Source organism: Phocoena sinus, chromosome 6 (genome assembly GCF_008692025.1).
Source record: "Phocoena sinus isolate mPhoSin1 chromosome 6, mPhoSin1.pri, whole genome shotgun sequence".
Taxonomy (NCBI): Eukaryota; Metazoa; Chordata; class Mammalia; order Artiodactyla; family Phocoenidae; genus Phocoena; species Phocoena sinus.
Genome location: NC_045768.1, coordinates 7,788,063 through 7,815,148, shown reverse-complemented (window position 1 = coordinate 7,815,148; position 27,086 = coordinate 7,788,063). Strand labels below are relative to the sequence as shown.

Here is a 27,086-nt window from a genome sequence, read left to right as displayed (position 1 = left end):
CTTCTCTTGTTGCGGAGCACGGGCTATAGGCGCGCGGGCTTCAGTAGTTGTGGCGTGCAGGCTCAGTAGTTGTGGCTCGTGGGCTCTAGAGCGCAGGTTCAGTAGTTGTGGCGTACGGGCTTAGTTGCTCTGCAGCATGTGGGATCTTTCCAGACCAGGGCTTGAACTCACGTCCCCTGTGTTGGCAGGCGGATTCTTAACTACTGTGCCACCACGGAAGCCCCCAAATTGTACACTTTAAATGGGTGAATTGTGTGGTCTGTGAATTACGTCTTAATAAAGCTGTTACCAAAACGAAAACATGGTAGTTCAAATAAAGAGAGAAAAATGGAGAAAACAGAACAAGGAAGGTGGGTAGGGAGTACTGGATAGAGATGAGAAGGTGGGGGCTGCTACTTTGGGTAGGTGGTTAGGGAAAGCCCTTTGGCAGTGACGTCTGAGCAAGGTCTGGAGTGAAGTGAGGATGTGGGCTGAGCATTCCTGGGGGAAGAGCTGTCCTGATGCATGAACAGCAAGTGCAAAGGCCCTGAGGTAGAAACAAGCTTAGCAAGTGGAGAAGCAGCATGGGGGCCAGCGGCTGAAGGGGACTGGGGAGGGGAGCAGAGGGGACGAGGTTGTCGAGGGAACAGGGGTAGGTCATGCTGGACCGTGGTGAGAACTTTGAATCTTCCTCTGACAGTGCCTCTGTCTCACCATTATGGATTCCGGTTTTAGGCAGAGGCTGAAAGCAGCCCTGAGGAGGTGAATGGAAGGGTGAAAAGAGCAGAATACTTCCCAAGCAGCCAAAGGCCCAAGCCTGAAAGCAGGGAAAGCTAGGGGCCGGCCAGGGCTCCCATGTGGACCCTCAGATCTCCGCCCACCCCCTCCACTTGCTCGAGCCAGCCAGGAGTTGGAAGCAGCTGCTGGAGCCTGAGGAGGAAGCTCACAGTGCTGGGCGTGTTGAAACACCCAGAAGAATTAGGATTAGTGTCTGGGAACAAAAGCCGATATCGAATTGTGGGCTCTCTCCCTTCCCCTTTGTGAGTCTGCCCTGGGAACACCCGGCCAGGAAGCCTGCTTGACCGTGGTTCCTGCAGGCCTGGCCAGAGAAAGCCATGCAGAGCCCTCCCAGGCTCAGGTAACAGGCTGTTTCCTCTCCCGCTGTGGGAAGGTGGGCAGGGGCAGGGCTCACGGGATCAGCCCTGGGCCTCCCTCATGTTTCCACAGGGCTCTAAACACACGCTCTTAAATGCCACCACTCCCATGGGAAGAAGCTCAGAGCCTCGCCCTGGCCCACCCAGGAGGTCACAGTAAGGATAAAAACAAACACCCCAGCAGTGGCCATTCCCTGTGGGCCTACTGTGTGTTGCCTGGAACTCCTGAACGCTGCAAGTTGGGTGTTATCATGGCCCACTTTACAGATGAGGAAAATGAGGCCCAGAAAGGCTGAGAAACTCACTCACAGCTACAGGGTGGTGAGGAGCAGAGCCCGGTCTTGACTCCAGGCCCATCTGTGTCCAGAGCCAGAGATGGCACAGCCAGGACTCAGCCCTGCAGCCGCCTCCAGAGCCCTCTGAAGAGAGGAAGCTGGGCACCCTCAGTCAGGTGGTATGGGGTCTCAGGCACAGGGCAGGGATAATGGGGGGAGATGAAAGATGAGCACAGGCTCAGGGGTCGGGGTGAGGGGGCATTCATTTAAAAAAAAAGACAGGAATTAAGACGCCAAGCAGGGGACCATGAGCCCTAGGTGGGAGCTTGCCAGGCCAGGTTTGAGGGAATCTCAGGGACTTGATTCATTCAAAAACCTTTTACTATGCCCTAATTAGGTGCCAGGTACTACTGAAGGCCCTAGGGACATAAATAGTGAACAAAACAGAAATTCCTGCCTTCAAGGGGCTTATAGTCTGGCAGCAGGAAGGAGACAGACAAAATAAAGCAAACACACAAGATGGTGCTAAGTGCTATGGAGGAAAAAGGAACAGGGAAGGAGGCAGGCAGTGCCTGGGTTGGGGGCGCCTGAGGGAAAGACGGCCAGGGAAGGTGTTAATGGGAAGGTGACATCTGAGCAAAGAGCCAAAGGGGGTGAGAGAGTGACCCACACAGACGCCTGGGGGAAGAGCAGTCCAGGCATGAGGAACAGTCAGTGCAAAGGCCCTGAGGTGGGAATATGCCTGACATGTTTAAGAAGGCACAAGGAGAGGCTTAGGAGGGGCTTCCCTGGTGGCGCAGTCATTAAGAATCCGCCTGCCAATGCAGGGAACATGGGTTCGAGCCCTGGTCCGGGAAGATCCCACATGCCGTGGGGCAACTAAGCCCGTGCACCACGACTACTGAGCCTACGGTCTAGAGCTCACGAGCCACAACTACTGAGCCCGTGCGCCACAACTACCGAAGTCTGTGCGCCTAGAGCCCGTGCTCCGCAACAAGAGAAGCCACCGCAATGAAAAGCCCGCACACCACAACAAAGAATAGCCCCCGCTCACCGCAACTAGAGAAAGCCCTCGCGCAGCAACGAAGAGCCAAAGCGGCCAAAAATATATATAAATAGATAAATTTATTAAAAAAAGAAGGCACAAGGAGGCTAGAGGCCAAAAAGCCACCCCAGGAACAGCAAAGGCCCAGTGCAGCGCTGCCAAGAGCCCTGAAGGGCGACCGGGATCCTGAAAGCTGAGCACCGCTTGGCACCAGCCATGACCTCGACGGACTGTGGCCCCGGGGGCAGGGACAGGGCCTCTGTGGGAAACATGGATCTCTGCATACATTCCCCAACTCCCCAGGTGCAGTGAGCCAGAAAGAGGAAGAGCGTGAAAAAATTACAACGAATGAGCATCGCTGACGAAAAATCATCAAGAAGATGCTCATTAAGAACACACAGGACTGTGCATCCGCCCCCCACCCCAACCCCCGCTTGCCCTGCTAATGTGGCTCAGGATGTGCCGAGAACTGAAATGTAAAGATGACGGCACCAAGCCCAGAGAGGACACCGTCCAGAGCCCTGGACTCCGGGCTCCCAAGCCGGCTTGCTCCACCTGCAAAGGGGCAGGAGGAGACAATGGCTGAAGGAGGGAGGGAGCTCGGAGCCGGTCTGGCTAAGGTGGGGTGAGGAACCATTCGCAGGGCCACTGTCTTTGTGTCTGTCCAAGAACTGTTTCTGTAATTGAACTTGAAATTGAAAAATGAGAAAAGGGTGTGAGGTTAGAAGAGCTGGTCAAAAGCAAAGGGATGTGAATGCCCATCTGCCTGATTCAAGGCCTGGGCCCACACTCACCCTCCCGGCAGGACCGGGCGCCCCTTGGTAAGAGATGAAGATGGCCTCCCTAGCCTGGGGTTTCAGGGCTTGAGTCCCCAGCTCCATGCTGCCAGGGATAGGTAATTACAGAGACTGGGTTTTCAGGGGAGTTTCGTTTTTAGCTTTAAGATACACAATTAGATGTCCAAATCCCAGAGAGGCAGGGCGAGCCCTCTCCACCCACCACAGCCCGCTGGCAGAATTCGGCTCTTTCTGGGTTGTCCTGAAATAGAGCAGAGCATCTTACCAGGCTGGTGTCTCCCTCGGAGCTCCCCTGGCCCCAGATCCCAACCAGGGCCTCTGTGATGCATCCACAAAGCCTCACTGTGGACGCCGGCTCGGTGCCAGGCCCACGTGGGTGTGGGGACACAACGGGAGCAGACCTCCTCAGGAGCCCCCGGCCGAGCGGGGAGACAGACTCACAAAAAAAGCAACTGACAACTGCCGCCAGCCTCCAAGGAAATGGAAGGGGCTGCGAGGAAGCGGAACAGACTGGGGGCCTGACTTGGTCGGGGCAGTGACGCCATAGCTGGGACCTCTAGGCTGTGGTTGGCTGGGTGAAGACGCGGGGAGATGGCCCGGGTGGTGGGAAGACCCAGAAGGAAGGAGGTGGCTCTCAGGAAGAGGCAAGAGAAGGCCGGGGGGGAGGGGGGTAATCAGGCAGGTAAGGGTAGGGCTGCATGAGTGACCCGGAGGCCCACCACCGGGAGCCTGGACTTCATCTGTGAAAGGGTGACACTACCCAACGCGTGGGGCTGTCGCGTGACCCTGCGGTGCCGTGTCCAGCTCCTTTCTCCACTGCTCACCCAGAGAGGCAATGTAAAGAATTCTACCGGCACGATGGGTGTGTAGTAGCCACATCTTTCTAGCACCTGCCCTACCATGTGTCAGTGACTCAGAAAGGCAGCTGGCCACCGTCGGGGCCCCACACAGATGGCACCTATCTGCCACCACTGCCTCCCCACAGCTCAAGACAGAGCTGCACAGAGCAGGACCCTCGCTCTAGAACACTCGCTCCTGCCTCCCAGGTTCATCTTTAATTAATCAACAGTAAAACCCAGTCCTGTTCATTGAGCTTGTTCTACAGGGCATGTGTTTTATAGACATGAGCAACTACCACAATCCTAGGAGGTATGTGCCATTATCATTCCCATTTTATAGATGAAGAAACTGAGGTCCAGAGAAGGGCAGAACAAGCCCAAGCAAGGCTGGACAGAACAATAGGGTTGGATGCTGACCCAAGGCCACACCTTCACCTCTTCCCCATGTTGGTTCCCTTCAGAAGCAGGAAGGTAAGTGGACACCTGGGAGGAGGGAATGCTTCTTCTCAGGGCCCCAACAACTCAAGATGCCTCAAAGGCTGTGAAGAGCAGCAGACCAGGTTGAAGTGAGCCACCATCCTCGGCCTCTCAGATGGGGAAGTTTGGGACTCCCAGCAAAAGGCCACCCCAGAGTCCGGGTTCCATGGTTCCCCGAGGGTGGCTCACTGCCACATCCCTATCACCTGGCCCAGACCAGCCTCACTGCCCAGGAACTGCAGCAAGATCTCAGAGCTTTAGCACCCCCCGGTCTCCACCACGCAGCTGATGAGGGGTCAATTCCATGGGATCCACCTCCTGGCCACAGGCTGCCCACGGCCCGCAGGGTCCTCACAGACAGGGACCATCTGGGGCCCCTCCCCGGAGTCGGAGTGAAGGCACAGCCAGCAGTGGTCTCAGAGCAGGAAGTTGAGAGAAGGGAAACCGGGCTATCAGTGGGGAGCCATGGAAGGGCTCCAGCCTGACCCACCCTCAGCCCCTCACCTCCCCAGCAGCCTGGCTGCAAGTACTCGTCTGCACACCTGTCTGGTCACCACCGTACACCCAGCACAGAGCTTGCCTGGCAGGGGGCAGCTCAACTGTGGCCACTATCTACGGGTGGGGGTGGTGAGGCCTGGGAGGACAGAGCTTCTCAGACTCAAGTCAACACTGAAAATTCCGTGGCTTGTCACAAATGAAGATTCCCAGGCCCTGCCAGAACTAGACTCTGTTATGGCAGGGTTTCTCAACCTCGGCACCACTGACATTTTAAGCCATTCTGGACTTTATGGGGGGTGTCCTGTGCATTACGGCATGTTTGGCAGCATCCTGCCAATAGCACAACTCCAGCTGTGACAACCAAAAATGTCTCCAGATATTGCCAACTGTCCAGGGGCAAAGTCACCCCTGGTTGAGAACCACTGCTGCAGGTCTTGGACTGGACTTTTTAAACAAGCTCCCAGGTGATTCTGAGGCAGGAGCTGGGCACCTGGCTAAGCGAGGGCATATCCATGAGAACTGAGTGGGACCCCAGGGACTCCCAGCCCCACTGCCCTCCTGTGTTCCTGAAAGGGCTGGTCCCCGGATTCCTCCCCTTCTGCCCCCATGAGGAGAGATAACCAGAGCAAGGCTCCATCGCACGAATCCCTCCCCACTGGGCCGGCAGTCACAACATCCAGCCTGCACCTCCTCAGCCACACCCACTCCGTGATCTCCCCGACCTTGGTCCTTGGCCGGGTCCCTGGAGGAACGAGCCGTCACAGTGATGCAGTCACAGTGATGCAATCAAGGTTCCCGGCTGATGAAACCCAGCCCAGCCTGGGAAAGGCGAGAGTCTAATAAGGAAACAATTTAAATTGACAACATCTGCCTGTGCTTCCCTGAAGAGAAGAGAGTACAGCCGCCTGGGGAGGGGCCCACCCCGGGGACCAGGCAAGGCATCTGTCCAGGGGCTGCAGGGCGGTAGAGCCTCCATTGCAGTGACGTGGCCAACGTGGCCGCCCAGCAGCATCTGGCCCCTGCCAGGAATTCAGGGCTGCACGCAGGGGAAGCAGCTTGTTGCGGTTCTGACACAGCCAGCCCCTCCTCCTGTGACACGACGAGGCAGTAAGAAGTTCCTAGAAGTCAAGGCACTCGGGCTTGGTGGAGAGGCATCAGTGTTAGGAGTGAGGACTCTGGAGCCAGAGGCACCTGCGCTCCACTCCTGCTACTCACCAGCCCGGTAACCTGGAACTGCATCAAAGAACCCAAAGTGGGCAGATGCTGGCTTCCCCATTTTACAGACACAGGCACGCTGCCTCCCTGGCTCTGCCTTCGCAGAGGTGCCTGCGCCCAGAGGCAGGCTCTGCAGGCAGCTCGAGCTTCCCTATCACCCAGGCGAATGTGTGGGCATGCTATTCTCGACTGATGCACACAGCTCAAGAGGAGAGCAGGCCATCGAAAGGAATCCGGAGTGAACTGCTGGCTTTGACCAAGTGCTGGTCCAAACTCAGGCACCTGGGCGAAGGTGCCCCCATCACCAAATGTGGCCCCGCCTGGCTCCTGTTTCCCGGGTACCCTTCTGTGTGCCAGGTGCTGCCCAAGCACGTACCCTCCGCAAACACGATCAGCACCCACTTCACAGATGAGCAGATGGACACCCAGGGAGTCCGCAGGTCACTCAAGAGGTGAGGGGTGAGCTGCACCTCCAGGCCCTACCTCAGGAGCCCACCGCCCACCCCCGCCCTGCAGGACCGCTGGGAAGATGCTCTAAGATAGAACAGCTGTTCTCAGGGGACAGCAGCAGCCGTCAGTGTCCCTGCGCTTTGTGGGCTGAACCTTCACGAGTCTCAATACCAGGGAAGAGGCGGCCTTGAGACCAGTCTTGTCCTAAAGGAGGGGTGGTCGTGAGGTCAAAGTGTATGGTCAGTGGGGCACGGCACTGGGCCAAACTCGTCAAGACCTGCTGGTGTTGGGGACCAAGCCTGGTCAATCCAGGGTCGAAGGGAGAGTGGGGAAATGTTCCTATAAAAGTCCATAAGGTCAGCTTCCTGCCTCCTGAGCATTTCCTACTTATCGGGCACTAAACTGAGAGCTCTCCCTGCCTGACCTCCTGGAGTCCACGCCCCAAGCCTGGGAGGTAGCTACCATCATCCCCACGTCGCAGGCAGGGAAACTGAGGTTCAGAGCACAGAAGCCACCGACCCCAGGTCTGGCTGGGAGAGGGCCGTGATCTGATCTGAACCCATAGCTGTCTGACCTCAGAATCTTAAACTGGGCCCAGGCCCTAGAAATTCAAAGCAAGGAGCCGCAGCTGGGCTATAGTAGCTACGTTCCCTCCTCCGTTCCAGAACTCACAACTGTAAAACACGGAACTGTGGGGTTGGCTGTGCACAGGGAGTTTCCCTTCCTGAGCCCCTGAGATCCCCAGCGGGACCACTCACTCACAAGGCAAGGGTACAGGAGGCAGATAGGCTGGGGACCAAGGCCAGGATCTGCCACTCACTGGCCAGGACCTCTCTGGGCCTCAGTCACTGCCCTGCCCTGTCTCACGGGTTTGCTAAAAGGCCTAATGAGAGAACAGGGCCTGGTACATACCCAGAGGACACTCACACTGAAACGGGGACATGGCCGCTACCATCGAAAGTAACTCTGAGATAGACGGTCCAGCAGGAAGCCAGGGCCCTGATGGAGGCCCCACTTCCCCACCCCAGGACCATGGATCAGGACATATTCCCCAGACCTTGAACCTGGCTGGGATGTCCTGGGAGGTGGACGGGCAGGTAGCCCAGGCATACTCAGGCCGCTCCTGGCTGACTCACGCCTGGGTGGTGTTTGAATCACCCAAGGAAGGGAAGAAACAGGAGGGAGGTATGCCCATCCCCGGAGCCCAGTTCCTTGAATAGCTGGACTCAAGTGAGTCACAGGGATGTCCCTGTCCTCTGAACCCCTACCCAAACCCATAGCCTTTCCTGAAAGCACCCTCCCCACAACGACTGCAGACAAATTACTTCCTCTTCTGGACATGGGTCTTATTAATGGTGAAAATGGAAGGAGGCTTCCATGTCCCAGAGCGCAGGGGTCCTGGAGGCAGGGCCTTTGTTTCACTCACTGCTGCTTCCCATGTGCTAAGGATGGCACCTGGTACATGGGAGGTGCTCAGTAAGCCTCTGATGACTAAATTAGTGATATTCACAGCATTGCTCCCAATAAGGGCCACCCTAGACCTTCTTGCACTGATATTTCCACCTCCAGGAAAGGGGCCTCCAGCTGTGGTCAGGTCACGTTCTCCAGCTCTCTGTAGTCACTGAGGGGTCAGAGATCATCACCATCTCTGGGTCTGCCCCCAGGTGTTCCCACTGCTCCACACCACATTCCCCACGGCTCCCTGGACTTCTGAGGTGACCGAGGAATAATCAGGGACCACTCAGCCAGAGTCACATCTCCTCACAAAACCAGCACAGACTAAGACCTGCTTTGCTGGCCATCTTCAGCAGCTCTCTGAGATTCCAACCACAAGACAAAGGGCTCGGGGTCAGGTGGAACCAGGAGGCCCTGACTCACCAATCTCCACCTCCTGCCCAGACAGCTGATTCTCCTGCAGACTCATGGACTGACCCTGGGCTAATCGCTGTCCCTGCCATTCATTTAGTCCACACACATTAACTGAGCACTTACTATGACCCAGGCCTGAGTGGGACACTGGGAAACAAACCTGGGCCTTGGTCTTGTCTGCATCCAAAAGGGGCATGGCCATTCTCACCCAGGTCCATGTGATTCCTCTTTAGCCGACAGAAAACCCTTAGGAGGTGCTGGAGCCCTGGGTCAGGCCTTCTCTCGCATTCAGGGAGAGTACCCAGTCAAAGGCCCATCCCCAAAGACAGCGGTCAGGGCCAGAGCAGGCAGGAGTGGCTGATGCCTCCCCTCCCGCACCGTGCTCAGCACTTCCTGGAGAGCTGACGTGTCTAATGGTCTCCCCTGGCCCATGGGCCCAAGGTCAGGGGCCATGGCTGTCTCGGCCAATGCTGGACCCAGTGCCCAGTGCAGGACCAGGGCAGCAGCCTGGCTCGAATCACAAATGTTTGCTGAATGGGAGAAACACAGGAAGAGAGAAGAGAAACAGTTAAGGGGAGAGCAGGAGGAAGGTGAACCTTTCCTTCCTGCTCCCACCCCTGGATCCTCTCCAGTGATTGCCCTGCATTAATGCCAACCACTGCCAGCCTTTCCTGAGCACTTACTCTGTGCCGGGGCTATGCTGGGTGCCTAACGGGGGCGTGGGGGCAGGGGGGTGGTAACCCACTTAATCCAAGCACCAAGAAGGAGCTTATCACCCCATTTCACAGAAGAGGAAAGCGAGGCTCAGAGAGATCCGGTGGTCTGGCAGCCTTGGGAGCCCGCCCTCCTTCTGAACCGCCAAGCCCCACACCCAGCAGCCCCTGCCGGGGTTTGCAAGAGGCAGAAGGAAAATCCCCAGCCAGAGAAGACTGCAGGCAACTGCTGAGTTAAGGCTCATAAGTGATGCTTATTGGGTAGCGACGGTTCAGGCTGCCCTGGCAGAAAGACCCTGGAGAGACCTGAGGACCTCCTCCAGTCTCAGGTGCCCAGCACGACCAAAGGTGTGGGTGTCTCAAGGCCTTTCTCACACAGACACGTGCACACGTCAGTGCTCGGCTGGCTGGCTCTCAGAGCAGTCCTGTGTAACCAGCCTCCTAGAAGCAGGACTTTACAGGTCCCAGAAGTCCCCTCCAGACATGACTGCCACCCCAATAAAGACAACATCATCCTGACTCGTATCAGAATGGGTTTTTTTTTAATCAGAATGCTTTTGAACTTGATATAAACGGCACCGCACAGCATGCTCTTGTGTCTGGCTTCCTTCCCTTGACGTTGTTTGCGACACTGTCCTTGTTGTGAGTAGCAGCGGCTGCTGCGTAGCAGGCTCAAGTTTTGTTTTTAATCATTCCATGATGACAGAGGTGGGAAACCGCTCTTCTCAGCTGACAGCCACCTCCCCTCCTACAACGTGGAGTCCCAAGTGGTCAACCCCATGGCTGCCCTTGGGGGTTCTAAAATACAACTCTGACTCTGATTCACACCCTTCTGTGGATCCCTGGTCAGAGAAGTCCAAGCCCCTCCCCGTGGCCTCCCCTGACCCCAAGCCCCCAGGCCACGAGCTCTTCCCTGCTCAGCACTCTTGCCCTTGCCTCCCTCTGCCCTGTGCTGCTCTTCTCTCCCCTCTCCCCCAACCTAATCACCTACTGTCCCTGGGACGGAGCCCAGCATCCATTCCTGGGTGCGGCACTGCAGGGCAGGGCACTGTGGGGCGGGGCTGGAACCCCGCGAAGCTGCACGGGGGCGGGGGGGGGGGTGCCCACACACAGAAGGTGCACAGGAACTTGTCCCTGAGGGGCTGGGGGTTGGGGAGCCGCAGGTGTGCTGCCTCTGTGAGTCTGCAGAGAGTCCAGCACTCGCTCAGAGGAAGTGGTGGGAAGTAAGGGTGCCTTGCGTGCAAAAAGGGCGCAGACTTCTGCCTTCCCCAGTGCCCTCCCCAGCAGGTTTAGTCTGGTTTCAGCTGCCAGGTGCAGGGCCCTGTGCGAGCAGGTCGCCCTGATCTCGGGAGCCCTCCCGCCTCCACGTAGGCACCCGCACCCCATTTGATGGAGGAGCAAGCCCAGGCTGAAAGGACAAGGCTGTTGGCCATGCTCACAGAGCCAGTGAGTAGCTGCCGAGGTGCCTCCCGGGGCAGGCACCAGTCCCCGCCCCCTCCCCATCCCCCTAGGAGCATCCCCACTCCACACACAGGGTCCACCCGACACAACCCATCGGTGCGGCCAGCTGCCTCTCAATCGCAGCCTCTGAGCCCAAGGCAGTGCCCAGCTGCATGGTATGCAGGCGAGGGCTGCTCCTGACACGCGCTGATACCTCCCGCACCAGGGTGGGGAGGGGCTGGGCCCAAGCAGCTGGCGGTGACTGGCACTTCGGCCGGCACCATCAGTGCCCACGCTGGTTCAGGGCCAAGGGAGAGAAGTTCCAGCCCTGCGCCAGTGCCAAGCCTCAGCAGGAAGCCCCAGGAGCGTGATGCAACAGAGGCCACTCCGGCCCACGGTCTGGGGCAGGAGCTAAGACGCTTGGCCCACAGGGGTGTACAAGGCCAAAAGAGGTCAGGGAAGGCCTCCCAGAGGAGGTGGCTCTCGGGCTGAGCAGGAGGTCAGCCAGGTGAAGAAGCGGGGGAAGGGAGCTTAAGGACAAGGCAACTGCAGAAGCAAACAACTAGAAAAGTAAAGTGTGGTAAAAGTCAGGGAGCACCAGGGGCCTGCCACCCACCGAGGGCCCCTGGCTTTCTCCCCTGCTCCCCCGTCCCCCAGCAGTCTGCCCTCTGCCTCATGTTGGGGGGGGGGCGGTCTTCCGCCTGCCAGAGTGGGTCCCAGAACTGGCTGTGCAGAGGGCCCCTTCCCGCAGGCAGAAGCCCCCTACACCCTAGTCCCGCCCCACCCCGGGAGCACTCCAGCTCTCACTGGCTCGGAGCCAAGCACCCCAAGACAGGGCAGGTTCAAGCCAACAGAGGCAAGAAAGTGCACAGGCCCCACTGGGGACCCTGAGCTCCAGCGTGAGGCCCAGCTCCTTAGACACTAGGTGTGCTCCTCACCTGCTTCCCACCCCTCCGGAAGTAGCCTCTCCCCACAGCACCCCTAGAATCATGAGACAGAGACAGCACCCCAGTCAGTCCTGGCCCACAGGGAAGTTCCAGCTGCCACAGAAGGGCAACTGAGGTACGCCATCCAGCCCACCACCTTGACTCAGCCAGGGATGGAAGGATGGGCGGCAGTGCGTCCAGTGCCTCGACCACGTGCCAGGAGCCGAGCTGGACGTTTGACAGGCATTATCTCACTTGGTCCTCCCCAGAACACTGTGAGGCAGACACCAGCAGCCCCTGAGGCTTAGAGACTGAGTCCCTTGCCCAAGGTCAAACAGGCGACAAGAGGCAGAGGACGGGAATGTCCTCCCCAGGCCTGTGCAGGGCAAGCCACCAGCCTGACCAAAGAGGCGGCACGTCCTCCATCGGGGCTCTTTCCTCCCAACTGCGGGCTGGCCACTCCCAGTTGACATCTGGGCAGACGGGGGGGTGGGTGGTTCCAGGCCTGCATTTGAGAGCCATTCCAAGGCCAGGCCACCAAAAGAAGCTCACAGCAGAGACAGAGGGTTTGCAACAGCAGTCCTAAGCAGACACCAAGGCCAGGCACAGGCTGGGCAGCTTCAGGCCTCACCAAGGCCACCAACAGCACAGTGTGACCTCGTGGAGAGCCAGAAGGCCCAAGGGAGATAGGCCTCAGGTCACAGAGCACATCTGAGGCCCTGGGGGCAGGTCTGGTAGCCCCAGAACCCAAAGCACTTGCCAGGCCAAGTGGATAATGAAGAGAGACAGTCCTCGCCCTCGCCCCAAATTAGTTCCAGGTCTCGTTCTAAGCAAATCTGATGTCTCTCCCCTGCTCAAACCTTTCCGTGTCTGTCTGATGAGATGAGGATAAATCTATACTGGTTGCCATGGGTGCTATACTGCTCCTCCCAGCAGTGGGCAAGTGACCGCAGGGTCACCACCCAGCAGTCACCAGACTCCACATACTGAGTTCCCAGGCTCGCGAGGCCCGTGAGCAGACTTGCTAGCAGCTATCACGAGGTCCAGGCAGGGCTTCGCGAATGCAAGTCAGGACTCCCAGGTACTGAAGAAGCAGAGCTCAAAAGCATTCGGGGCCCTCCGACACACGGTGTGGTTGCTACTGAGAACCCCTGGCCAGAGCAGCTCCCAGAACAGAGATCAAAGTGAGGAACACGCCTCAGGGAACAGGCCTCGGGGAACAGCCCTGGCTCCACAGGGCCAGATCACCTCGGGTCAGGGCTCTGCCAGTGCCAGGCTGGCAGGCAGGTGGCAGGGGCTGCCAGGATGGCACCTGCCAGTGGTGTGGCCAGCTGGCGGCAAAGGCTGGGCTCAAGGAGCAGACACCAAGGCCGTGCACAGGCTGACCCCAAGGGAGCCCGCAGCTGGCCTGGTGCCACAGCCTGGCTGCCATGGGTGGTCTCTGCAGCCTGCCAGCAAGATCTCTCTCCACAAGCACCCGCCTCCTCAGGCCCCAGCCTGTGCACGGAAGGCCTTCCACAGGGGCCCCAGGGAGCAGGCTGGCCCGAGCAAATGAGGGAGGCAGACCACCGTCAGGGATCCAAGGGCATGCAGGGGCTCAGGAGGAGCCCAGAGCAGGCAGCCCACGGAGGAGGCAGCGCAAAGCCCCTTGGGCCACATGCTGCCACGTGACACCGTTGCTCCATCTTCTGATTTAAAAGACTTTTGTTTATGCTGTCAAAAACTCTTAGAGCACTGTATAGGGCAACAAAACCCCAGCCGCATTTGGCCACTGCGCGCTCTCTGAACTTCCACCTTCCAGCACCGACTAAGTGCTGGGTGTGGTGCCAGGAACTTGAGGACAAGGAAACCCACCTGCCGGCTCTACCCGCCCAGCTTCTCGCCAGTGTGCCCACTCTTCTCCCTCTGCCTGCCACGGCCCAGCCAGGCCACAACTCCACCTTCCCTTACTGAGTACCGGTCAGGCACCCTGGCACCTTCTCCACCTGGCAGCCAAGAGCCAGCATCCTAATTGGCAAACCGGGCACACTGCCCCCCTGCCCCTCGGCTGGACCCCCAAAGCCAGGCACTGTCCAGCCCAGCTACCCCCATCTTCAACTACTGCAGCCAGCCCCGTGCTGCCCCTCTCCATACCCCAACCGCGCCAGCCCCTTGCCTAGATCACTGACCAAGTGCCTTCCAGCTGGGGGCCTCTGCCTGACCTCTTCCCAAACTCATGGAGCTTATGTTTTCAGGATGGGGCACGTCACTGTGATAGGGAGGGCTTTCCCTTTGGCCCACAAGGCTCCCATGAAGAGTCCCTTCCTCAGGGAAGCCCTTCCTCTGTGATGCCCACAGGCACACTGCCCCCACCCCACGGGGAGCTCCATGGGAGCAAGGCTGTCTGGTCCCGGTCACCTCTGAAAGCCCAGGGCCAAGAGGGTGCTCGGTAAATGTGGAAAAGGGACCTGCGCCTGCCAGCCTCCTCCCCCTCCTCCTCCTGCCCCCTCCCCACTCGGCCTCCAGAGCTCCCGATCTGTGAAGGGAAGTGGATGCCCTGCCTGCCTTAGGGTCCCACTGCACCTCCACCTCCCTGCACCCTCGGGCCCAAGAGACAGAACTGTGTGTCCATCTCCACACGACCCTCCCTCCACATTAAGATGTGCATGACAGCAGGCCTCGCAGGGCAGCAGATTCCAGTGGCAGCTGCACCCTTTTCCAAGGAGGGAGGGAGAGGGCCTCGGGGAAGCAGAGGTCCAGCCAAGCCTGTGGGGTGTGTGTGTGCAAAGACCTGGCCTCCCCAGGCCCGGGCACAGGGCCTCCAGCTGCAGAGCTGACCTGTCCAAGGTCTTCTTCATGCCCCCCACAAATCCCAAACATCCCTCGGAGGTCTCCCGTCCCGGCCTGCTCAAGTCCAGGCCCACAGAGAGAAGTCAGTACCTGTATTCTGAGCAGGCATGCCCTCTTTCAAAAGGCTGCCCAAATAAAAACCCCACTGAAGAGACAGTTGAGAATTCAAAGCTGCCAAAAAGAAAGGACGGGTGGGAGCCTGCCCAAGTCACACAGTCTGCTTCTTAGACAGCCTGGCACCCAAGTGCAGAGCAGCAAGAGCCATCGGAGGGGCCCCTCTTCTCTTTCTGGCCCAGCCCGCCCCTTCATGCAAAGAGGGGTACTGCACAGCGGACAGAAGTCTGGGCCAACCAGAGCCCATCCAGCTGTGCCATTAGCTCCTCCTACTAAGTGACCCTGAACACGTGACTTCTCTGCCCCCAGCCTCAGTTTCCCCATCCATTGGCCAAGGAGGCTCGCTCTGCCTGTCTCCTCCAGAGAGGACTTGCTGTAAGGTAAATCAACGCCTCCCTCTCGCTCCCTCCCGCCACCAGCCACGTGCATGGGGCAGGCCACAGGACCAGTGCCAGCTGGGCACAGAGACCTCTCAGGATGTTTGGGATTCCTCCTGCCTGAAAGACAGATTGGCTCAAGGCTGGAAGCCTGTGCCCAGCCTGCCCTAGGGAGACCACAGCCTGGTCCACTGCTTCCCGACTCACTAGACTTGGCTGGGACGCATCCCTCCTGGGACCCCTAGGAAAGCCTCCCAGATGCCATTTGGATGCGTCTGCTGGAAGGCCTCTAGGCAGAGACGTTGGCAAATGCCCATTGTGCCCCAGTGCCAGCCCGTGCCTGGCACCAAGTCCACAGCAGTGGACTTCAGCCCCACCCCCACCTGTGGCCCCGAGGCACTTTTCCTCAGATCTCACAGGATCTAGCCCAGTGCCTTGAAATGATCCAAATCTGGATTTCCCTGTACCACGCAACCCACTAAAAAGAACCTCCTTCAAAGGTCTGAGGACATGACATGAGGCTGTCGCTGCTTCAAGCCCTCTGCCACCAAGGCAAGGCAGGGCCTTGGAGCCGGACCTGCCCACGTTTAAATCACAGCTCTGCCACTCTCTTGCTGAGTGGCACGGGTCCATCACTTTAGGTCTCTTGACCCCAATTTCCTCATCAGCTCACAGGGTGGTTCAAGGACTCAGCTGAGGTGCATTCGAGGTGCTCAGCAGGTCCCTGGCATCGAATAATGCACAATCAAAGGCAGCTTAAACCCTGATGATAAAATGATTATTTTCCCAATTGCATTTCTAGCCAGATGACCTCGCCGGATGGCCGAGAGGATGAACAGACACAGCACGTGCAGAAACACTCAGCACGGCACCTGGCACGTAGCACTGAACATGGTAGCTGTGAGGATTATGGTTCATAAGGAGGCCTCAGAAAGATGAGGCTGGGGAACAGTGCAATGTACCACCTGTTCTACCTGCTCAAATTGGGTCAGGCTGGAGCTGTGTACCCAGCTGTTGCCATGGCACCCAACACACAGGGAAACACTCTAGCTAGGAGGGTGGCTGCTGCAGGAGTGGAGGCTTGGGCCTGCTTTGCTCAGACACCACCCATGCTGCCACCACCCCCACTCCCTGGGACACGTCAGGGGTCTCCGGGGTTATGGACAGTGTGCTAATAAACTAAGCAGGTCTCGTCACCCCTGACCCTACCCCACCTCCAAAACAAGAGGGCCTTGGCCCTCTGGAGAGGTGGGCTGTGAGGAGGGGCTCCCAGGCTGCAGACCAGGGTGTGTGGGATGGGAGTGGAAGGGTAGGAACCCAGCAACCCCCCTCTGCTTACAGCCAAAGCAGCTGTAAAGCAGCCTCAGGTCCCAACGTGTGTGTTCCCTCCAGACACACATGCCCAGCAGCAAACAGGTACCCAGAGCCCATAAGTGCCAAGTTGTGTGGGGTTCAATGTCAGCTCTTCCCTCCTCATGCCACTCAGGTTTCATCCAGGATGAGGGCTGGGAAAGCCTGTTTAGGCAGGCTCAGCCGGGTTCAGGGAATCCATGGCCCCTTGCCAAGAGGGAAGAAGGGGAGAGAGAGGTGAAATCCAGACACTGTGGGCTGAGACCTGGAAATTTCCAGACTTCCCCGGATGAGGGGGCAGGTTTAGGGCAATTGAAAGGCTGACAGGTAGGGTGACAGAGGCCCCAGGGCCTGGGAAGCCAGCTGAGACCTCAGCCTGGGGCTGAATACTAATTCTTCAGTAGGATCCAAGACCCTGCCCCCAGCCCTCAGTTCAGATGTAGGCCCTCTGCTGACTCCACCTGGTCCACCCAAGACCTAGGAGGGGCTGGGGCCTGGGCTCCTCTACCGTAGTAACAACAGCTGCTGCAACAGTCTGCCTGGTCAGACATGGTATACACAGTACCCATTCCCCATCACAACTCTAGGGGTGGGTATGACTTCTCCCATTTCACAGAAGAAGAAACTAAGGCTCAAAGGCAGAACAGGCTAAAAGCACATCCTGAGTTTGAATCTGGGCTCTGCTGTATTAACGCAGAGAAATCACTCCCTCCTTGAGCCTCTGAGCCACCTCTATAAAATGGGAATAACAACACTACAGGCCTCCCCCAACCTCCACTCTGCTCCATGGCAGAGTCAACAGGTTAAGTGAGAGGTGCCAGTAAAACAGAGAGCAAAGCACCAATAATTGCTGGTTCTTGGAATCAGAGAGGTTAGGTAACTTGCCCTAGGTCACCCGGCCACTCACTGGCTGACCCCAGGCCCTAGCTCTGAGCACCACAGCCCTTTCCCAGAAAGGCTGGGCTACTCTGTGGGTGGCCACAGGATCACAGGCTTCCCAGGCAACGAGGACAGCCTCCCAGCCCCAGAGCAAAGGGCAGCCCTCGTCTGAATTCCTCAGATAAGCAGCTCCCAGCCTGAGCGGACCCAAGTGCACAGAAAAGGCACCCCACCCTGTCCCACACTGGAGATTCCTAAATCTGGGTTAGGCTGTATGCCTCCTCTCCCTCCTCCCAGCAGAACATTCGACCACCAGATTCATCCAACAGGTCTCCAAACAGGCCAAGTTCAGTTGACAACTGCCTCCTTCGAGGTCCCTGGCAAGCCACTTACTACTCCCTCTTTCTGGGCCTCAGTTTCTCCATCTGTAACAGGCACCCCATCTCAGAACTGTGAGGCAGCTCCAGCTAACTGGGCCCACAAGGAGGCCTGAGGAGCAAAGGGACAGACCAAGGAAGGGAGCCAGTGGGTCACAGGCACTGGGCCAGGCCCTGCCACCGCATCCTCTCTGCTGAAACTTCTTCACAACTTTGACACAGAGACCTGTATTGGGCCCACAAAGTGGCTGAGCTAGGACTCAAACTCCCATCTGTCACACTCCAGGACTATGTGACCCCAGATGGGCCCAGGCAGTGGGCGCAGCTTGGGAACTCAGCCGCCCTCAGCAATGAGCCAGGCAGCTGGACCTGCAGGATGGGGAAGAACACAAAAACTAAACTTGACCGAGCCTCTTTCTTTCAGAGAGGGCAGCAGCCTCCTTGACAAGGGCATTTGCAATGCAAAGCAGTCCAGCTCCAGCCAGAAGAGGGCAGTGACTCAGAGGGGGCTGGGCAGGCCAAAATCCAGCCACCACCCTCCAGCCAGACCAGGAGTGCCTGGGGCTGGACCTTCCCAGGAGCCAGGGAGTGCCAGGGAACCTGTGGCTGGCCCGGGCTCTAAAACATATGACAGCCCGAGTGGCCAGCTGGGTGCAAGATGCCCTGGAACACTCCTCCCCTTCTCAGCCCTTCGAAGCCAAACCCCGCTGGGCTCTTCATACAAGTCTGCAGAATGGGCCTACTGTGGGCGGTGTGCAAGGCCCCATGAGGGGGCTGAAACAACAGACCCCCAGGTATCCGGCTGGTCACCTGCAGATGGGTGCCCAGCACCCTGCCAGCTTCCTCAGGCCCAGACCTCTCAGATCACTCAGTCCTGCCTCGTGCAAACCTGCCCCAGACACACATAATCTCCAGGACTCTCTGGACCCCAAGAGGCACTTCCACACTCGCCAAGTGACTAGGTGTGGTTCATTATCCCCCTTCCCTGCAGGCAGGCCTGCCCCAGCTCCTACCTTGACGACAAGCTGACAAAATCCCCGCCATCCAGCAGCCGGACCTTGCAGAAGAGGACCCCGTTCACGAAGGGGACCGCAGTCAGCTCCTCCAGGGTGAAAGTGGTTTGGAATTTGAATTTCTTCTTCTTCATCAAAAAAGCCATGAGCGAGTTCCCTGAGTCTGAAGCCCCGAAGGCCAAAAAAATTGGGGGAGCCAGAAATCCCCAGGATTCCTTTCCCTACACCACACCCCCTCCTCAAAACACCAGAGCCGGATCCCGCCCAGATGGTAGCTGAGGCGGCAGAGCGGATGGGGATCTGAGTCCGGAGGGCCCTGGTCTGAACTACCAGTCCAGTTCGCAGGCCGGCTGGCTTCACCCTCGGGGAGCTGGGGCTTGGAGGGGTTCGGAGTGGCCGGGGGCTTCACCGGCATGTAAACACTGGGGCATGGCCCAGGAGTCAAGAGAAGGGGTGGCGGGCGGCGCGCGAGCGGCCGCGCTGGCGGACAGCATCCCGAGCCGCGGTCCCTGGGGAGCTCACGCCGCGCGACTGGACGCGGCGGGCGGACCGGTGAGACTCAGAGCGATGGGCGGCCCGGTGAGGCCGAGGGCGGCCCCGCCCCCGCCCCGCTGGCGGCCGGGGGTATGCGCCCACGCCGCGCCCACGCTCCCGTTCCTGGGTGCCAGGCAGCCGCGCAGGTAAGTCCGGGGAGGCTGAGAGCACCCCCAGGGGGCGGCCGGCAGCTCTGGGGGCCTCCCCGGGAGGCGCGTCGGGGACGCTCCGGGCCAGGAACGTCAGGCCACTGCCCCCTCCCGGCGGGCACCGGGCCGGGCTCCAGGCAGCAGGGGCGCCGCCTCCTCCTCGGTCTTGGGTCCCGCTCCGCGGGTCCCGCTCCGCGGGCCCCGGCGGAGCTGAGGCGCCCCTCCGGCCGGCCGGTGGCGCCCACCTCACCCGCCTCACCCGCCGCCTCTGGCCAGCACCCCCGCGAGCAGCAGCGCCGCCGCCTGCGATCCCGACGCCACCGCCCGCCAGACGCTGCGCGGCCCAGCTCGGAGAATGCCGAGGCCCAGCGCGGCCGCCCGCGGAGCCGCCGCTGAGCGCGGGAGGGGCGGGGCGCCGGGGGCTCAGCCCGCCCACGATTGGGCGGCCCGGCGGGGCGGGAGCGGAGTGCGATTGGCGGACGGCGGCGTGGGGCGGGACTCGCTGGAGGCCGCGGCAGCTCGAGGCGTTCGGATTGGTGCGTCGCCCATCTGGGCCCGCCTCCTCGGTCCGGGCGGAGCGGAGAGAAAAGGCTAGGGCCCCTGGGGAGGCAGTGGGAGGTCGCGCGGCGGAAAGCCGGGGCCGGCAGGCCGGCAAAGAGGAGGGCGCGAGCAAAAGAAAAGGAGAAACAATGACGAGAAGAAACAATATGAGCACTATGGCTGAAGTGGCCCTCCAGTGTCCTTCCAGATTTGAGTTCGTTGACGACTAGATCAGGCCCGGAAGGTAGCGAGTCCCATTTTTCAGAAAACGCCCCCAAGAGAGGTGGCCGGAACTAGACCATGCAGGTGTTTGGCTTCGAATCTCTATTTCTCAGCACTGAGGAGGAAAGTGCCTGCAAAGGCTTCGCCAGGGCTTGAGTTAAAGCAATTCATCACGCAACCTGTGATAGAACCATCTTCTCCCTTTCCAAGCTTCTATCAAAGCCTTTTGTTGTTGATTAGCTTCTTACCTAGTTATGGCTGGTCTCCCTGACTGCATTAACTGCCCTGCACACAGAGACCGATTCAGGAGCTTTTTATTTCCCAGGCCTTCAACATATTGCATGCAGTTCATTGATTCAGTCCCCAAATGTTTAGGTGCCCCTGAGCCAGGCTCGGATTTAGGAGTTAGACTGGTGGGCCTGCCATCTCCAACCTCGCCAAGCTCAAGATCAGGTGGAGAAGCAGACAGGGACACAGGCAGAGACAAATCTGGTGGATGAGGACTGTAATGGGGGACTTAACAGGGAGCTCAGTGGAGGCAGGGGTGGAGGGGAGGGGGACTCAGAGAGAATGCCTCACAAAGTTATCCAAGCCACTGGCAGGATGCATACCCTGAGTCAGGCAGGGTCTAGGCAGAGGGAGCCTCAAGAGGCCTGGCGGCCAGAGAGTGCAATGCCCACAGAAAGCTGTGAGTACCTCCATGCTCCTGCATTGTGGCTCTTTGAGAGATGCAGGAGGCGAGAGGTATGGCTGCAAGGCCTGTAATGGCTGGATCTTGCAGAGTCTTGTAGATCAGAGGAAGGAGGGGAGCTACGCACACGTTTTGAGCGGGAGAGTGACCCAGACAGATTTGCTTTTTGTTAGAAGAAGCTTGCTCTGACTACAGGTAGTGTGGAAGAGAGAAGATGGGAAACAGGGGTGAGGGGCCTGTTGTGGTGATCCAGGCCAGAGATGATGACAGCGGAACCACAGCACTGCAGGAAAAGTGGAGTCCGAGAAGCATTTGAAAGACAGAATCAAGTGCACCTGGGGATGAGTTAGGTTGGGACATGTATCTGAGGACTCAGATTTCTGATTCCTTCCTGATTCCCAGCCATAAAATGGGTGGCAACCTGTACTTCTCTTCAGTTTGTCCCATAATTTGAAAAACACAGTTAGCCAGATAGGAGAAGAATGATAATAGCAGCTCCCAGTACTTTTATGTATCCCCATGTACAGCCAGGGAAGTTGAGGCCTGGAGAGTTTAAATTACCTGACTAGGGTCCTGACCCTGGAGCACAGGCACTAGAGTGCTAAGCTGTGCTCCTCACACTGGGGTAGGAGTGGGGGTGCTCACTAATCCTGGCTGGACCTGCTCCACAGGGGAAAGGCCTGTGGCTATCTGACCCCAGAAGGGGATTTCAGAGGAGGGAGCCAGCCAAGGATGTCCCAAGGCCCGGCTGACTTCTCAGCTGTGACCGTGAGTAACCCCAGGCCTCTCCAACAGGAAGCAGGGTGGGCCTGGCTGCCAGACTTAGCTCTGGTGGGGTATTTATCTCTCTGAGCCTCTGGGCTGGGAACCCAGGAAGTTCCCCTTCCCTCATTTCCTAGGTGGGTCCTGGTTAAGGGGGAGAGAGCTAGGTGCCAGGACAGGATGCCGCATTTGGGGCGAGACAAGTCTGAGTTAGGATCCTGGTCCTACTGCATATTGGTAATATGGCCTTGGTTTGAAACACCAAGGCTCAGGGACTCCAAACCGAGAGGGGGTTCAGTATGGTCTGGCTAGGATCGCTTGCCCTGGAGCCAACAGAACTGGGTCCGAAATCTGGCTGACACAACACCGACACCTGTGTCACACACACTTTGGGTATAGTTTTGCATGCATAGGAAGGAATCTTGAAGGAGACACTCTAAACATTCCCATCTCTGAGCCACAGTTTCTTCGTCTGTAAATTAGGAATAAGAATATCAACCTTTGGGACTTCCCTGGTGGTCCAGGGGTAAAGAATCCACCTTCCAATGCAGGGGACAGGGGTTCGATCCCTGGTCAGGAAACTAAGATCCCACATGCCACGGGACAACTAAGCCCTGGTGCCACAACTACTGAGCTCGCGCTCCACAACTAGAACCCGCGTGCCGCAAACAACGGGGCCCGTGCACTCTGGACCCCGCCTGCCACAACTATAGAGAGAATAAAACCCTGCACACCACAACTAGAGAGAAGTCCACGCCACAACTAGAGAGAAGCCCGCGCCGCAACGAAGACCCTGCGTGCCACAACGAAGACCCGATGCAGCCAAAAATATAAAGAAAATAAAGAAAGAGAATAAATAAATATTAAAAAACAAACAAAAAAAGAATATCAACCTTTCCAGAAGAGGCTGTGCCTGCAAAAGGCTCAGGCCTGGAGGGACATGGGGATCTGAGTGAGAAGTCAGCAGGGAGCTCCAGGCTGGCACTTCCTTACTTCTCCAGCCCCCTAAATTCCCAAGCATAGCCTGTCCTTCCTCCCTGAGGCCCTGACCGGACATATGAGGAAACCAGTACCTAATAAGATAATTCAGACAAGTAAGTGGTCTGGAAAAGGAATCCCAGGAGAATTTGAGAGAGGATGATCGGATTGGGAGTCCTGATTTAGATGATCAAGGAAGGCCTCTGCAAGGCATTATCTCAGCCCAGACCTACATAAGAAAGGGGCCCCAAGCACAGGAAGCTCTGGGAGCAGAGGCAGGAGCTGGCATGTTTCCAGGACTCTGTGTGCCTGGAGGGGAGTGTGTGGAGGGAGGAGAGAGAGGCGTGGAGTCAGGCAGGAGCCGGCTCACGTGGACCCTCTGGGCCTGGGAGGAGTTTAGGTTTTAGTCTAAGCCCAAAAGGACACCATGGGAGGATGTAACCAGGTTGGTGACAAGATCCAAAATACCTTTATGAAAGTTCTTTCCAGTTGTTTGGAAAGTTGTTTCCGGTTCTTTCTGTTCTTTGGAGAACGGATTGATCATCAGCAGGCGAGAACAGAGGCAGGCAGACAGGTGAGGAGGCTATTACAGCCATTCCAACGGGGAACTGGTGGCTCTGACCACAGTGGAGCCAGAACAATGGGAAGAGAGAGGGAACACTTGTGGAGAAGTGATAATAGTTACCCACTAGAACTTTTTGAATATTCCCAGGATTTTAAATTTGACTGAATGGCACCAGGTTCTCCAAGTCAGGAGGTAAGTGAGCACGAAGCACTGGAATAGGAGTGAGGGAGGAGTAGAGGGGAATGGAGGAACTGCGTGGGACATCAGCCTGTAGAACAGAATCACAGCTGGAGAAAGTGGGGGTACCCTTAGAGAATCCTTACCTTTATCTGGCCCTAGACAAGCTCTTGTGATGCTATCTTCTTCTCTCTCGTTACAGCATGAGCTTCACAGGATCAGACACCTCACCCATGGTGTCCCCATATCCAGTTCATGGCCTGTCACATGATAGACAGTCAATAAATGGCTGTCCAAGGGATGGATGCATAGATGGATGCATATATATCATGCATATGCATATATCCATACATACGTATGGATGTATATATGAATGGATAGATGTGTGGATGGACGGATGGGTGGATGGATGGATGACTGTAGATTTAACCTTGTCACCTCCTATTTTAAAACTCCTTGGTGTTGCCAATAACTATCAAAATTCAATATGCACAAGTTCATTTAAAGTTAGTTACCCAGGGCTTCCCTGGTGGCACAGTGGTTGAGAGTCTGCCTGCCAATGCAGGGGACACGGGTTCGTGCCCCGGTCTGGGAGGATCCCACATGCCGCGGAGCGGCTGGGCCCATGAGCCATGGCCGCTGAGCCTGCACGTCCGGAGCCTGTGCTCCGCAATGGGAGAGGCCACAACAGTGAGAGGCCCGCGTACCGCAAAAAAAAAAAAAAGTAAGTTACCCAATAGCAATACTCACACATGTGTACAAAGTTACGTGTGCAAGATGGCCCTGCACCATTATATATTATACGAAAATATTGGCAGCAGCCTGATGTCTGACAGTAGGAAGAGGGAGTCTTTGAGGGGAAGGACTGTGTTTTGTGCCTTGCTCCATCCTCAGCACCTGGGATAATACCCAGTACCCAATAGGGTTAAATAAATACATATTTGTGGAATGAAGGGAAGCATCATCAGTGAGATGCTATCCAGCTATTGAGAAGGATGCTGGAGATGTGTGTGCCAAGATGTGAAGATGTCCAGCCTATCATGGCAAAGCAAGCACAGACAATATATAAAGGATGAGCTTTTTTTTTTAAGATGAGCTTATTTTTGTCAAGAAAAATAGATCTATGTGTGCACAGAAGAGAATCTTGAAGAATACACTAAATTGTTACCAGAGGCTTTTAACTAAGGAGAGGGTTTGGGGGGGAAATGTTTATTATTTTAATGAATATTCTGGGATATTGTTTGGTTTTTGTAATATGATAGATTTATTTTATAATTTAATAATATATAATTATAAGGATATTATTAACAAAAGGCCTTCCATGCTTGTCCAGCACCCTCTGGATAAAGTAAAAGTTTATTTTCTTTTTTCTTTCTTTTTTTTTTTCCTTTTTTTAGGTAAGAAGTGGATTTCTTTAGAGAGATACACATTCCATAGACAGAATGCGGTACATCTCAAAAGGTGAGAACAGCCTTGGGAGAAACACACTTCACAGAGTGTGGGCCATCTCAGAAGGTGAGAGAAAGTCAAAGGTTCTTAGAGGAAAAAAGAAAAAAGTTCTTAGCCAGGCATTCAGTCCCCTCTGGAATCAACTGCTCAGCCTCTCCCTGCCTGCCCCGCTCGGACCCCTGCAGCCCTGCTCAAAGGTCCTGGCCTTGTCCTCTTGCCCACCTGGTGACACCTACTCAGTGTCAGGCTTCAGCTCAAGCATCCTCTCCCACCCCATTCCCCCACATCAGGCACAATGCTCACTCCCTGCTCTGTGTCCCCAAGTTACCAACCATCTGTGTGCGGAGAAATGAGGGCTCGGCCTTCTGTTTTCTGTCACAATAACTGGTGTGTACTTGGCATTCATTGGAAGGGAGGTGGGAGGGCGGGAGGAATAAACGGAAGAAAGGAAGAGAAAATGAAAGGAAGGAAGAAAGGGGAAATTGAGGTTGGGATGGAAAATGCCACTTGCCCGAATCACCCTGAGGGCAGGCAGCTACCCAGCTGGCCTGCTCTCTCAGTCACCTGACAGCCAGCACAGAGCGCCACGCCAAGCCATTTTCCCAGCGCTGCTTGCCACAGGCGGTCAGCGCTGATTCAGTGGTGACTTGGCTCCAATTATTTGCAGAACTGGAATGACAGCTGAGCCATCGCAGCAGCTGACCAAGGGCGTATCGATTTGTGCTAGGCTCCTTGCGAATATCTGAGCCAGTCACACATGAAGATAAAGGCTCCAAAGAACCCACCCACGGTGATCTGTCCTGCTTAAACCTCCCACGGCCAAGTCCACAAGTCTCCCCATTGATCAGCCAACTCTGCCCTTTCCAACCCAAGCCTGACCATCACTCGCGGAGAGTAGTCATGGTTCAGAACACGGGATCTGGAGTCAGGCAGCCTGGGTTCCAGCCCAAGGATTACTGAGTCAAAGGGTATTTACATATTTACTGTTGAGAGATGCTGCCAAACTGCCTTCCAAAAAGTTGGACCCGTTTATACTCCCACCAGCAGTATAAGACAGTGCCCGTTCCCATACTTTCTCCATCTTTACCAATCTGTTTCAAAACAAAACACCCTCTACTACTATGCTTGCATCTCTTGCACTAGCATCTTTTCATCTTGTTTTGGCAATTTGAATTTCTGTAAATTGCCTGGCTGTATCCTTTGTCCATTTTTTAAAATTTGAGTTGTCATCTTTTTGTTATTTATTTGTAGTAGCTTATTACATATTTGGATATCAACCTCTGTTATAAATGTTAAAGTATTACTTCCACTTAATCAGTGGTCACTGGACTTTGTTTATGGTGTCTATTTGCCTCACAGCAGCTCTTACCAAACCCCAGCTAAGAGATAGGAATCCACCTACTTCAGTGGAGAGAACACTGGATTGAGAGTCAGGAACCTGGGTTTTGAGTTCTACCTCTGTCATTGATTCACTGTGTGACTTTGAACCAGTCCCTGACCTCTCTTTCACTATCTGCTAAGTAAGAGCATTGAATTGAGTGGTCTCTGTAGACCTGTCCACCTCCGTGGTCTAGACAAGCACTATTAATAGAACTTTCTGCAATGATGGAAATGTTCCATCTCTGCACTGTTCAGTATGGTAACCACTAGCCACATGTGGCTATTGAGCACTTAAAAATGTGACTAGGGCTTCCCTGGTGGCGCAGTGGTTGAGAGTCCGCCTGCCGATGCAGGGAACACGGGTTCGTGCCCCGGTCCGGGAAGATCCCACATGCCGCGGAGCGGCTGGGCCCGTGAGCCATGGCCGCTGAGCCTGTGCGTCCAGAGCCTGTGCTCCGCAACGGGAGAGGCCACAACAGTGAGAGGCCCACGTACCGCCAAAAAAAAAAAAAAAAAGTGACTAGTGTGACTGAGAAACTGAATTTTAACTCCATTGAATTTAAATTAAAAACTTAGATAACCATAGGTGGCTAATGACTACCGTATTACACAGTGCAAGTCCGGACGGTCTAGATGCCCCACCTCTGAGTATGCTGTAATACAGTTTAATTAAGGCAGCAATGGAGAGTCCCTGTGTGACTTGGGGAAGGTCATTCAGGCTCTCTGAGCCTCAGTTTTCCCATCTGTCCAGTGGGGCCAGAGCAGTCCCTATCTCCTGGGGTTGTTGGCCAGATTTGATTAGTGAGTGTGTGAAGGCCAAGGCCCAATGCCTGACCCGACACTGTGTAAAATCAGGCCAGATTCCCAGGTTGAAACATGAGAGTGTGTTTACACCATTTTCATCGTGTCCAGAGACCCATGGGTGGCTTTCCCCAGAGCTGCCCGTCTTCCCCTACAGCTTCAAGGCCAGACCTATTTTCTTAAACCAGGGCTTCGGCTCCAGCATGCCTTCAGCCCAGGATT

At 56.5% G+C, this 27,086-nt stretch overlaps 1 protein-coding gene across 1 annotated transcript in view; it reads right to left on the bottom strand.

Annotated features, from left to right (window-relative positions):
• FAM102A (family with sequence similarity 102 member A) overlaps positions 1-19,050 on the bottom strand; it is a 36,351-nt gene extending 17,301 nt beyond the window's left edge. The window contains exon 1 of the mRNA XM_032634444.1: positions 18,617-19,050. Within this exon, the coding sequence (XP_032490335.1) occupies positions 18,617-18,762 (146 nt within the window). The 5' untranslated portion in view covers positions 18,763-19,050. The remainder of the gene's footprint in view (positions 1-18,616) is intronic.
• Between the last annotated feature and the right edge of the window lie 8,036 nt (positions 19,051-27,086).